The following is a 13,144-nucleotide window of genomic DNA, read 5'->3' as shown; positions in this document are numbered from 1 at the left end:
AGTTGTCTTGAGAGTCCCTTGGACTGCAAGGAGATCCAACCAGTCCATCCTAAAGGAGATCAGTCCTGGGTGTTCATTGGAAGCACTGATGTTGAAGCTGAAACTCTAATACTCTGGCCACCTGATGCGAAGAGCTGACTCATTTGAAAAGACCATGATGCTGGGAAAGATTGAGGGCAGGAGGAGAAGGGGATGATAGAGGATGAGATGGTTGGATGGCATCATCGACTCAATGGACATGGGTTTGGGTATACTCCGGGAGTTGGTGATGGCGTGCTGTGGTTCATTGGGTTGCAAAGAGTCGGACACTGCTGAATGACTGAACTGAACTTACAGTTGTCTTCAGGTTTCTTTCCAATCTTGTAACATTTTATGTTTCTAACAGCAAAGTTAGAGAACTGCTTTTGCTGCCAGTTTAAAAGATCTAATCACAATCAACGTGACAGTTCTTTAAGGGTTCCCCCCACTCCACCAGGCTGATGGGTATGAAAGACACTTCTTGTTTCTTAAGCTATAGCTCAGATTCAACACACTTTACGTATTTGATCACCATTTTGATCTACCTATTATGCTGCTGTTGTTGTTTCATGGCTAAGTCATGTCCAACTCTTTTGTGATCCCATGGACAGTAGCCCTCCAGGCTCCTCTGTCCATAGGATTTCGCAGGCAAGAACACTAGAGTGGGCTTCCATTTCCTGCTCCAGGGGATCTTCCCAACCCAAGAATCAAACTCCCAACTCCTGCATTGGCCTATATAATAATTACCTATTTTTATACAGTTTTTAGCATTTCAAAAAATTTCTACTGATCATAGCTTTTCAATTGACTTTTGCAGGATATTTTTGGCCATAAAAAGTTTTATTTTATTGAAATATATCTATATTCTTAGTTTTGAATTTCTTGTTTTATTGGATGGTTTTGCCCCCTGCAAATTGAATATGTCATTTTCTAGATGTTCATCTAAAATGTATTGGTTACCCCTACACAGAGCGTGGATGCAATATGTTTCTTTTGTATGAAGTTTGAGGGAGCAGAACTGTCATAGTGGGGACAGGACTTATAGAACATGCCCCATGGCAGCCTCTGCATGTTGGATGAAGTCCAGAATCATGATTAGAATGTGCCCACTGAGAGTCTCAAAAAAGAGATGAAATATTACAGAACGGGAATGGTAAAAGAAAGATACCACATGAGAAATTTGAGGAAAAGGCTAATCTCATCCATTATTGGGCCATACAAAAACTGTATGGTCAGGGACCTCCCTGGTGGTCCAGTGGTTAAGAATTCGCCTTCCAATGCAGGGGGTGTAAGTTCAATCCCTGGTACTGGACTCCACATGCCTGATGGCCAAAAAACTAAAATATTAAAAAAAAGAAGAAGCAATATTGTAACAGTAAAGACTTTAAAAATTCAGTAAAGACTTTAAAAATGGTTCACATCAAAACAATCTTAAAAAAAAAAAAACCTAATTGGTCAAGTAATTATGGAATAGGCGCAGGAAAAGTAAATCTACTGCATCATACTAACAATGTCCAACTTTTGTTATACTGTATGCATTTTCTCTGGGGAAATGTTGGTTTATCCCTTTGTTCATTTTTTGGTGGATGTACCATATATAAAGTGCTTGACACCATTAAAGAAAATCAGTGCTGCTGCTGCTAAATCGCTTCAGTTGTGTCCGATTCTGTGTGACCCCATAGACGGCAGCCCACCAGGCCCCACAGTCCCTGGGATTCTCTAGGCAAGAACACTGGAGTACTTCTGTCTTTTAGACAAGTTTTTTTTTGTTTTTTTGTTTTTTGGTTTTTGTTTTTTGTTTTGTTCTCTTATTATTTTCTCTGGGCATCAAGGGAATGTAATCAGGGTTGGAATGCTGCCAGAACCAAGGGAGATTATTCTTCCTCACAATCTCTCTGGGACCAGCTGAGCTTATTAGATCTTTTCCTCCTGACCCACTTTATTTTTTCTCTCTTTCTGTTAATTGAACAGATTCTTTTTTGATTAAAAAAAATCAACCAAAAATGGCTCTATCAGTATGGAGTCCCAGGTTTATATGTCCATGGGAAGTTGAAGAATTGGAATATCTGAGGACCATTTCTGCATTCTACAGGGGAAAGATCACTGATTGGGCCAGTTTGGGTTTTATGCATTTCTAGTGCAAAGCTCAACATTCAGAAAACTAAGATCATGGCATCTGGTCCCATCACTTCATGGGAAATAGATGGGGAAACAGTGGAAACAGTGTCAGACTTTATTTTGGGGGCTCCAAAATCACTGCAGATGGTGATTGCAGCCATGAAATTAAAGGATGCTTACTCCTTGGAAGGAAAGTTATGACCAACCTAGATAATACATTGAAAAGCAGAGATATCACTTTGCCAACAAAGGTCGGTCTAGTCAAGGCTATGGTTTTTACAGTGGTCATATATGGATGTGAGAGTTGGACTGTGAAGAAAGCTGAGTGCCAAAGAATTGATGCTTTTGAACTGTGGTGTTGGCGAAGACTCTTGAGAGTCCCTTGGACTGCAAGGAGATCCAATCAGTCCATCCTAAAGGAGATCAGTCATTGGAAGGACTGATGCTGAAGCTGAAACTCCAATACTTTGGCCACCTCATGAGAAAAGTTGACTCATTGGAAAAGACTCTGATGCTGGGAGGGATTGGGGGCAGGAGGAGAAGGGAACGACAAAGGATGAGATGGCTGGATGGCATCACCGACTCGATGGATGTGAGTTTGAGTGAACTCCGGGAGTTGGTGATGGACAGGGAGGCCTAGCGTGCTGCGATTCATGGGGTCGCAAAGAGTCAGACACGACTGAGTGACTGAACTGAACTGAGTGCAATTAGTAAAGGAAATCAAAGCTGAATATACACTGGAAGGACTATTGCTGAAGCTGAAGCTCCAATACTTTAGCTACTTGAAGACCTGAAGACCCAACTCATTGGAAAAGACCCTGATCTCAGGAAAAATTAAAGGCAAAAGGAGAAGAGGGCACCAGAGGATAAGATGGCTAGATAACTGACTCAATGGATATGAAATTCAGCGAACTCTAGGAGATAGTGAAGGACAGGGAGCCTGGCATGCTGCAGTCCATGGGGTTGCAAAGAGTCAGACAGGGCTTAGCAACTGAAAATCAACAACAACAAAGTGTAATCAGAAAGGCGGTGGCTGAGAAAGACATGGAAATACTACAGTGCTGGAGGCCACTGTGTGTGTGTGCGAGAGACACTTGTGGAGTGTGACCAGTCTTCAGAACAAGAATACAAGGACTCATACATTCCAAGATGATTCTAAAGTCCTGGGACCAGAACTCAAACAGAGGAGATACTAAGGAGGGGAGCTGTTTCTTTTTTAAAATATTGACTGATTGACTTGGCTGTGCAGAATCTTCGTTGCAGCCTATGAGATCTTTAATTGCGGAATGTGAACTCTTAGTCTTCTCATGTGGGATCTAGTTCTCTGAGAAGGCATCAAACCCTGGCCCCCCCTGCATTGTAAGCAAGAGTCTTAGCCACTGGATCACCAGAAGAGTCCCCTGGGGACCCTTTAGCAACAAGATGAATAAAATTCAAGTTGTAGTATGGAACAGGAAATACCTGTACCCTGGAGTTTCAGCAGTGGCAGAGAGACCACCTCCCTCCTCAACATGTGTGACACCACCTCTTCTCAGTCTTTCAGGTCCATTCACTTGCAACACTGCTTCTCTGTATTTTAATTGAGCACAGGAAACAAGCACCTTCTTTAGGGCCTTTGCCCTGGCTGTTCCCTCTGCTGGACACACATGTCCCCACATAGACCCAATCTCTCCTTTGTGCCTGTCGTTAGTTTCATGACAGAATCTGTCACCATAAGATGATATATAATTTTACTGTTTAAATAGTCATTCTCTGTTTTTATGTCCTGATTCATTTTTTCAATTTATTTTTAATTGGAGGATAATAATTACTTTATGATGTTGTGCTGGTTTCTGCTATACAATAATGTGAATCAGCCAGAAGTATACACGTATCACCTCCCTCTTGAGCCTCCCTCTCACCCCACCCTGTCCCACCCCTCTAGGTCATCACCAAGGACAAGGCAGGACTCCCTATGTTACGTATCAGCTTCTCACTAGCTATCGATTCTACACATGATAATATATAGATGTCAATGTTATTTTCTCAATCCGTCCCCCTGCTTCCCCTGATGTGTTCACAAGTCGATTCTCTACATCTGCATCTCTATTCCTACACCTCAGATAGGTTCATCTGTATCATTTTTCTAGATTCCATATATATGCATTAATGTGCAATATTTATTTTTCTCCTTCTAACTTACTTCACTCTGTATAACAGGCTGTAGATTTGTCCACCACCCTTCAGTTGAATCAAATTAGTTCCTTTTTATGGCTGAATGATATTCCATTGTGTATATATACCACAACTTCTTTATCCATTCATCTATCCATCTAGGACATCTAGGTTGCTTCCATGTCTTAGCTACTGTAATACTGCTGCCCATAAACTTTGGGGTACATGTGTTGTTTTGATTTATAGCTTTCTCAGATTATATACCCAGTTGTGGGATTGTGGAATCATATGGTAGTTTTATTTCCAGGTTTTTTTAAGGCATCTCTACACTATTTTCCATAGTGGCTATATCAACTTACATTCCCACTATATATTCATTCTCTATAATTGAAATGAGACTTTGGGGACTTTTGCTTTTTAGCACCTTTTACTCAGTGCTTAAAAACGATAGACTGTATTACATTCTTGAATTACACTATGAAATTCTCATTAAAAATGCAAAACTCATGACCCTTATGGTAAAAGCTGGTTGGGGAAAAAATTCCACATTATGTGGGGCACAAAGATACCTTCCATGGGGCTATACAAAATACACAAAATATCAAATTAATATTTGACAACAAAATATAAATTTGAAACACCATTTTGAATATGTGAGTAATACAAGTTTGTGTGAAAATTAACCATGTTATAGCCTTTCTTTTCCAGAAGTCACCTTCCTGCATGGAACCAGACAATGATACACAAATTCTAGAATTTCTCCTTCTGGGACTTTCAGAGGAAGTAAAAGCACAGCCCCTCATATTTGGGCTTTTCCTCTCCACGTACCTGATCACTGCCTTTGGAAACCTGCTCATCATCTTGGCCATCACTTCAGACGCCCACCTGCACACACCCATGTACTTCTTCCTCTCCAACCTGTCCTTTGTAGACATCTGTTTCACCTCCACCACCATCCCAAAGATGCTATGGAATATCTGGACACAAAGCAAAGTTATCAGCTATAAAGAATGCATCACACAGATTTATTTTCTCATCCTCTTTGCAGTGTTGGACATCCTCCTCCTGACCATGATGGCCTATGACCGTTTTGTGGCCATTTGTCAACCTCTCCACTACACAGTCATCATGAACCCCCAGCTCTGTGGACTACTGGTGCTGATATCCTGGATCATAAGTGTCCTGAATTCCTTATTACAAAGCTTAATGGTGTTGCAACTGTCCTTCTGCACAAACATTGAAATTCCCCACTTTTTCTGTGAACTCAATCATATGGTCCAACTTGCCTGTTCTGACACCTTTCTTAATAACATAGTAATGTATTTTGCAGCTGTCCTGCTGTGTGGTGGTCCCTTCTTTGGTATTCTTTGTTCATATTCTAAAATAGTTTCCTCGATATGCAGAATCTCATCTGCTCAGGGGAAATATAAAGCATTTTCCACCTGTGCATCTCACCTCACCATTGTCTCCTTATTTTATTGTACGATGCTTGGAGTGTACCTTAGCTCTGCAGCTACCCACAATGCACACTCAAGTGCAACAGCCTCGGTGATGTACACAGTCATCACACCCATGCTGAACCCCTTCATCTATAGCCTGAGGAATAAAGACATGAAGAGGGCTCTGAAAGCATTGTTTGTGAAGGGAAATATATAAAGGCCAATTACTGTAAAACTGAAGAAGTACCCAAGATTGAAGAGGTCAAAGCCTCAGAGTCAGATCTTGTGACTGTTTGATCAGACTATGAAAGCAGAACTTGCTACTTTTATTTTCTTGAATTTCCATTTCTTTGATTTCAACTTTTCTATCTTAACTTGTAGCTCATTTTATTTTTTTAATTTTATTTTTAAACTTTACATAACTGTATTAGTTTTGCCAAATATCGAAATGAATCCACCACAGGTATACATGTGTTCCCCATCCCGAACCCCCCTCCCTCCTCCCTCCCCATTCCATCCCTCTGGGTCGTCCCAGTGCACCAGCCCCAAGCATCCAGTATCGTGCATCGAACCTGGACTGGCAACTCGTTTCATACATGATATTTTACATGTTTCAATGCCATTCTCCCAAATCTTCCCACCCTCTCCCTCTCTCACAGAGTCCATAAGACTGTTCTATAAGCTTTCTTCTTCCTTTGATATCCAGCAAATTTCCCCTTGTTTTATATTTTTTAATTTATTTTTTTTATTTAAGGATAATTGCTTTAGAGAATTTTATTGTATTCTCAACATGAATCAGCCATAGGTATACATATATCTCCTCCCTTTTGAACCTCTCTCCCATTTCCCAGCCCATTCCACCCCTCTAGGTTGATACAGAGCCCCTGAGCTATACAGCAAATTCCCATTGGCTATCTATTTTACATATGACAGAGTAAGTTTCCATGTTACTCTTTCCATGCATCTCACTCTGTCCTCCCCTCTCTCTATGTCCGTAAGTCCATTCTCTATGTCTGTTTCTCCATTGCTGCCCTGTAAATAAATGCTTCAGTACCATTTTTCTAGATTCCGTATATATGTGTTAGAACATAAAATTTATCTTTCTCTTTCTGACTCACTTTATTCTGTATAATAGGTTCTAGGTTCACCCACCTCATCAAAACTGACTCAAATGCATTCCTTTTTATGGCTGAGTAACATTCCATTGTGTATATGTACCACAACTTCTTCATCCAATCATCTGTCAATGGACATCTAGGTTGCTTCCACGTTCTAGCTATTATAAATACTGCTGCAATGAACAATGGGATACATGTGTCTTTTTCCATTTTTGTCTCCTCAGGGTATATTCCTAGAAGTGGTATTGCTGGATCATAAGGTGGTTTTATTTCTAGCTTTTAAGGAATCTCCATACCGTCTTCCATAGAGGTTGTATCAATTTACATGCCCACCAACAGTGCAAGAGCATTCCTTTTTCTCCACACCCTCTCCAGCATTTATTGTTTGTAGACTTTTTAATGATGGCCATTCTGACCAGTGTGAGGTGATATCTCTTTGTAGTTTTGATTTTCATTTCTGTAATAATGAGTAATGTAGAGCATCTTTTCATGTATTTGTTAGCCATCTCTATGTCTTCTTTGGAGAAATGTCTGTTTAAGTACGTTTTGCACTTTTTGATTGAGTTGTTTGTTTTTCTGGCATTGAGTTGTATGAACTATTTGTATATTTTGGAAATTAATCCTTTGTCAGTTGTTTCATTTGCAATTATTTTCTCCCATTCTGACAGCTGTCTTTTCACCTTGTTTATAGTTTCCTTTGCCATGCAAAAGCTTTTAAGCTTAATCAGGTCCCATTTGTTTACTTTTGTTTCTATTTCCATTACTCTAGGATGTGGGTCATATAGGATCTTGCTTTGATTTATGTCATTGAGTGTTCTGCCTATGTTTTCCTCCAAGAGTTTTATAGTTTCCGGTCTTACATTTAGGCCTTTAATCCATTTTGAGTTTATCTTTGTGTTTAATGTTAGGAACTGTTCTAATTTCATTCTTTTACATGCAACTGTCCAGTTTTCCCAGAACGATTTATTGAAAAGGCTGTCTTTGCCCCATTTCTCCTTTGTCAAAAATAGGGTACCCATCGGTGCATGGGTTTATTTCTGGGCTTTCTATCTTGTTCCATTGGTTTGTGTTTCTGTTTTTATGCCAGTACCATGCTGTCTTGATGACTGTAGCTTTGTAGTATAATCTGAAGTCAGGAAGATTGATTCCTCCAGCTCTGCTCTATTTCTCGGGACTGCTTTGGCTATTTGGGATCTTTTGTGTTTCCATATGAATTGTGAAATTTTTGTTCTAGTTCTGCGAAAAATGCCATTGGTAATTTCATAGGGATCACATTGAATCTGTAGATTGTATTTGGTAGTGTAGTCATTTTCACAATATTGATTCCTCCTACCCAGGAGCATAGAATATCTCTCCATCTCTTTATGTTGTCTTTATTTAATTCATTAGTGTCTTATAATTTTCTTTGTACAGTTCTTTTGTCTGCTTCGGTAAGTTTATTCCTAGATATTTAATTCTTTTTGTTGCAATGGTGAATGGAATTGATTCCTTAATTTCTCTTTCTGATTTTTCATTGTTAGTATATAGAAATGCATGTGATTTCTGTGTATTGATTTTGTATTCTGCAACTTTGCTAAATTCACTGATTAGCTCTAGTAATTATCTGATACTATTTTTAAGGCTTTCTATGTACAGTATCATGTCATCTGAAAACAGTGAGAGCTTTACTTCTTGTTTTCCAATATGGATTCCTTTTACTTCTTTTTCTTCTCTGATTGCCGTAGCTAGGACGTCCAAAACTGTGTTTAATAATAGTGGTGAAAGTGAACATCCTTGTCTTGCTCCTGATCTTAAGGGGAATGCTTTCAATTTTTCACCATTGAGAATAATGTTTGCGGTGGGCTTATCATATATGGCTTTTACTATGCTGAGGTAGGTTCCTTCTATGCCCATTTTTTGAAGAGTTTTGATCATAAATGGGTGCTTAATTTTGTCAAAGGTTTTTTTTCTACATCTATTGAGATGATCATATGGTTTTTATCTTTCAATTTGTTAATATGGTGTGTCACATTTGATTGATTTAGATATATTGAAGAATCCTTGCATGCCTGGAATAAACCCAACTTGATCATGTTGATGTGTTGTTGAATTCTGTTTGCTAAAATTTGTTGAGGATATTTGTATCTATTTCATCTGTCATATTGGCCTGCAGTTTCCTTTTTTGTGTTGTCTTTGTCTAGTTTTGGTATCGGGGTAATGGTGGTCTTGTAGAATGAGTTTGGAAGTGTTCCTTCCTCTGCAGTTTTCTGAAAGGGTTTTAGAAGGATAGGCATTAGCTCTTCTCTAAATGTTTGATAGAATTCTGTGAAGCCATGTGGTCCTGGGCTTCCGTTTTGGGGGAGATTTTTTATCACAGTTTCAATTTTAGTGATTGTAATTGGGTTATTCATAATTTCTATTTCTTCTTTGTTCAATCTTGAAAGATTAAACTGTTCTAAGAATCTGTCCATTTCTTCCAGGTCCATTTTATTGCCACATAGCTGTTCATAATAATGTCTTATAGTCCTTTATATTTCTGCATTGTCTGTTGTAACCTCTCCTTTTTCATTTCTAATTTGTTGGTTTTATTCTTCTCTCTTTTTTTTCTTGATTAGTGTGGCTAAAGTCTTGTCAATTTTCTTTGTCTTCTCAAAGAACCAGATTTTAGTTGTATTAATCTTTACTATTGTTTCTTTCCTTCTTCATTTATTTCTTTCTTTCTTCACTTTTTTTTATTTATTTCCTTCTACTAATTTTGAACTGCAGTGATGGAGAAGACTCTTGAGAGTCCCTTGGACTGCAAGGAGATCCAACCAGTCCATCCTAAGGGAGATGAGTCCTGGGTGTTCATTGGAAGGACTGATGCTGAAGCTGAAACTCCAATACTTTGGCCACCTCATGCGAAGAGCTGACTCACTGGAAAAGACCCTAATGCTGGGAGGGACTCGGGGCAGGAGGAGAAGGGGACGACAGAGGATGAGATGGCTGGATGGCATCACCAACTTGATGGACATGAGTTTGGGTAAACTCCGGGAGTTGGTAATGAACAGGGAGTCCTGGCATGCTGCGATTCATGGGGTCGCAAAGAGTCGGACACGACTGAGAGACTGAACTGACTGACTGAACTGACTAATTTGGGGGATTTTTTTGTTCTTCTTTTTCCAGCTGTTTTAGGTGTAGAGTTGGTTGTCTATTCGATGTTTTTTCTTGTTTCTTGAGGTAAGGTTGTATTGCTATGTACTTCCCTCTTAGAACTGTTTTTGCTGCATCCCATAGGTTTTGAGTTGCCATGTTTTCATTGTCGTTTGTTTCTAGAAATATTTTTTATTTCCCTTTTTATTTCTTCAGTAACATGTTGGTTATTTAGAAACATGTTGTTTAATCTCCATGTGTTTGTGTTTTTTATAGTTTTTTTCCTGTAATTGCTGTCTAATCTCATAGTGTTGTGTTCAGAGAAGATGCTTGATATGATTTCAGTTTTCTTAAATTTACTAAGGTTTGATTTGTGACCCATGATGTGATCTATCCTGGAGAATGGTCCATGTGCTTTTGAGAAGGTGTATTCTTCTACATTTGTATGGAATGTATTGATATCAAAGAGATCCATCTCATCTAATGTATCATTTAAGACTTGTGTTTCCTTATTAATTTTCTTTTTTGATGACCTATCCATTGGTGTGACAGGTGTTAAAGTCTCCTACTATTATTGTGTTACTGTCAATTTCTCCTTTTATTTCTGTTAGTGTTTGTCTTATGTATTGAGGTGCTCCTATGTTGGGTGCATAGATATTTACAATTGTTATGTCTTCCTCTTGGATTGATTCCTTCATCATGATGTAGTGTCCTTCCTTATCTCTTGTAATCTTCTTTATTTAATGGTCTATTTTGTCTGATATTAGGATTGCTACTGCAGCTTTCTTTTGCTTCCCATTTGCATGGAATATATTTTTCTATCCTCTCACTTTCAGTCTATATGTGTCTTTAGGTCTGAAATGAGTTTCCTGTAGACAGCATGTATATGGGTCTTGTTTTTGTATCCAATCAGCCAGTCTCTGTCTTTTGGTTGGAGCACTTAATCCATTTACATTTAAAGTAATTATTGATATATATGTTCCTATTGCCATTTTCTTAATTGTTAGGGGTTGATTTTGCAGATCTTTTTTCTTCTCTTCTATTTCTTGACTATATAAGTTCCTTTATCCTTTGTTGTAAAGCTGGTTTGGTGGTACTGAATTCTCTTAATTTCTGCTTGTCTGAAAAGCTTTTTATTTCTCCATCAATTTTAAATGAGATCCTTACCAGGTACTGTAATCTTGGTTGTAGATTTTTTCTCTTTCAATACTTTAAATATATCCTGCCATTCCCTTCTGGCCTGCTGAGTTTCTGCTGAAAGGTCAGCTGTTAAGCGTATGGGGTTTCCCTTGTATGTTACTTGTTGCTTCCCCTTACTGTTTTTAATAGTCTTTCTTTGTGTTTAGTCTTTGTTAGTTTGATTAGTATGTGCCTTGGTGTGTTTCTCCTTGGATTTAATCCTGTATGAGACTCTTTGTTTCTCTTGGACTTGATTGACTATTTCCTTTTCCATGTTGGAAATTTTCCACTGTAATCTCTTCAAAATTTTTCTCATGCTCTTTCTTTTTCTCTTCTTCTTCTGGGACCCCTATAATTCAAATGTTGGTGTGTTTGATGTTGTCCCAGAGGTCTCTGAAACCATCCTCAGTTCTTCTCCTTCTTTTTACTTTATTCTGCTTTTCAGAAGTTATTTCCACCATTTTACCTTCCAGCTCACTGATTCATTCTTCTGCTTCAAATATTCTGCTATTGATTCCTTCTAGAGTATTTTTAATTTCAATAATTGTTTGTCTCTGTATGTTTATTCTTTAATTCTTCTAGGTCTTTGTAAATTGATTCTTGCATTTTCTCTATGTTGTTTTCAAAGTTTTTGATCATCTTTATTATCATTATTCTGAACAATTTTTTTTTTGGATAGTTGGCCTATTTCCTCTTCGTTTATTTGGACTTCTGTGCTTCTAGTTTGTTCCTTAAATGGTTTAGTATTTCTCTGCCTTTTCATTATTTTTTTTTAAACTTAAAAAAAATACCTTGTGTTTAAGATTTCCTTTTCCCAGGCTTCAGGGTTCAATTCTTTCTTCCTTTTGGTTTCCGCCCTCCTAAGGTTGGTCCAGTGGTTTGTGTGAGCTTCCTATAGAGTGAGATTTGCGCTGAGTTTTTGTTTGTTTGTTTTTCCTCTGATCAGCAAAGCTGAGTGAGGTGGTAATCCTGTTTGCTGATGATTGGGTTTGTATTTTTGTTTTGTTTGTTGTTTAGATGAGGCATGGCAACCCATTCCAGTAAGTACTCTTGCCTGGAAAATTCCGTGGACTGAGGAGCCTGGTAGGCTCCAGTCCATGGGGTCGCAAAGAGTGAGACATGACTAGCGACTTCACTTCACTTCACTTCCTGCACAGGGTGCTACTGGTAGTTGGGTGATGCCAGGTCTTGTATTCAAGTAGTTCCTTTGTGTGAGTTCTCACTATTTGATACTCCTAGGGTTAATTCTCTGGTAATCTAGAGTCTATGAGTCAGTGCTCCCACTCCAAAGGCTCGGGGCTTGATCTCAGGTCAGGAATGAAGATTCCACAAGTCGTTTGATATGACATTAAGTGAGATTAAAACAAATATCCAAAAATGAGAAACCAAAGATGAATCCCAGACAAACAGCAGTTACAAAATCAGGCAAATACTAATTAAAATAATGAAATATAGATATATACATATACACTCATGAGCAAAGTGAAAACAGTCCAACAAAAATAAAGTACAGTACATTGACCCAGCAAACAAAGTAAATCAAAAATTATATTTAGCAGTTAAGAACAAAGCTAACTAAAGCACAGACTTGAAAACAAAACTAAAGCAAAGTTCCAAGTGGGGGATAAAGCAATGAAAACAAAACTAACAAATATGTTTAGAGGAAAGGAAAGAAAGAATAGATATGCAAAGTTAATAGAGGTAGATGAAGAAGATTTATATTCATTAAAGATTAATGCAAGGGGAAAAGAATAGTAGGAAAGGAAAACAAAGGAATACGTTTAGAAAAAATATAATAGGTTTTTTAAAAATTAAAACTATAAAAATGAGAAAAGAAAAAAAAATGGAAGAAGAAAGAAAAAAGGGAAAAAAGAAAAGGAAAACTCCACAGAACTGTAAAAGCCCAACAAAGAGGCAGAGATTTATAGCAACAGTAAAAAGTGTGACTGAATACACACACACACACACACACACACACACACACATATATATATATATATATATATA

General features: G+C 38.1%; 1 protein-coding gene across 2 annotated transcripts; it reads left to right on the top strand.

Moving 5' to 3' along the window:
- Nucleotides 1-4,805: 4,805 nt before the first annotated feature.
- LOC129624484 (olfactory receptor 7A17-like) lies at nt 4,806-12,441 on the top strand. 2 transcript variants are annotated; one of them, XM_055542487.1, is made up of 2 exons: nt 4,806-4,818; nt 5,024-5,946. In XM_055542487.1, the coding sequence occupies exons 1-2, from the start codon at nt 4,806-4,808 to the stop codon at nt 5,944-5,946; spliced, it is 936 nt and encodes a 311-aa protein (XP_055398462.1). The 2 variants fall into 2 exon arrangements, with proteins under 2 accessions (XP_055398462.1, XP_055398466.1); XM_055542491.1 differs by lacking the exon at nt 4,806-4,818 and adding an exon at nt 12,429-12,441 and having other exon boundaries at nt 5,014-5,924.
- The last annotated feature ends 703 nt before the right edge of the window (nt 12,442-13,144 follow it).

This window comes from Bubalus kerabau, chromosome 1 (genome assembly GCF_029407905.1).
Source record: "Bubalus kerabau isolate K-KA32 ecotype Philippines breed swamp buffalo chromosome 1, PCC_UOA_SB_1v2, whole genome shotgun sequence".
NCBI lineage: Eukaryota > Metazoa > Chordata > Mammalia > Artiodactyla > Bovidae > Bubalus > Bubalus kerabau.
Note: the sequence above shows the minus strand (reverse complement) of the source record. Positions and strands in the feature narration are given on the sequence as shown.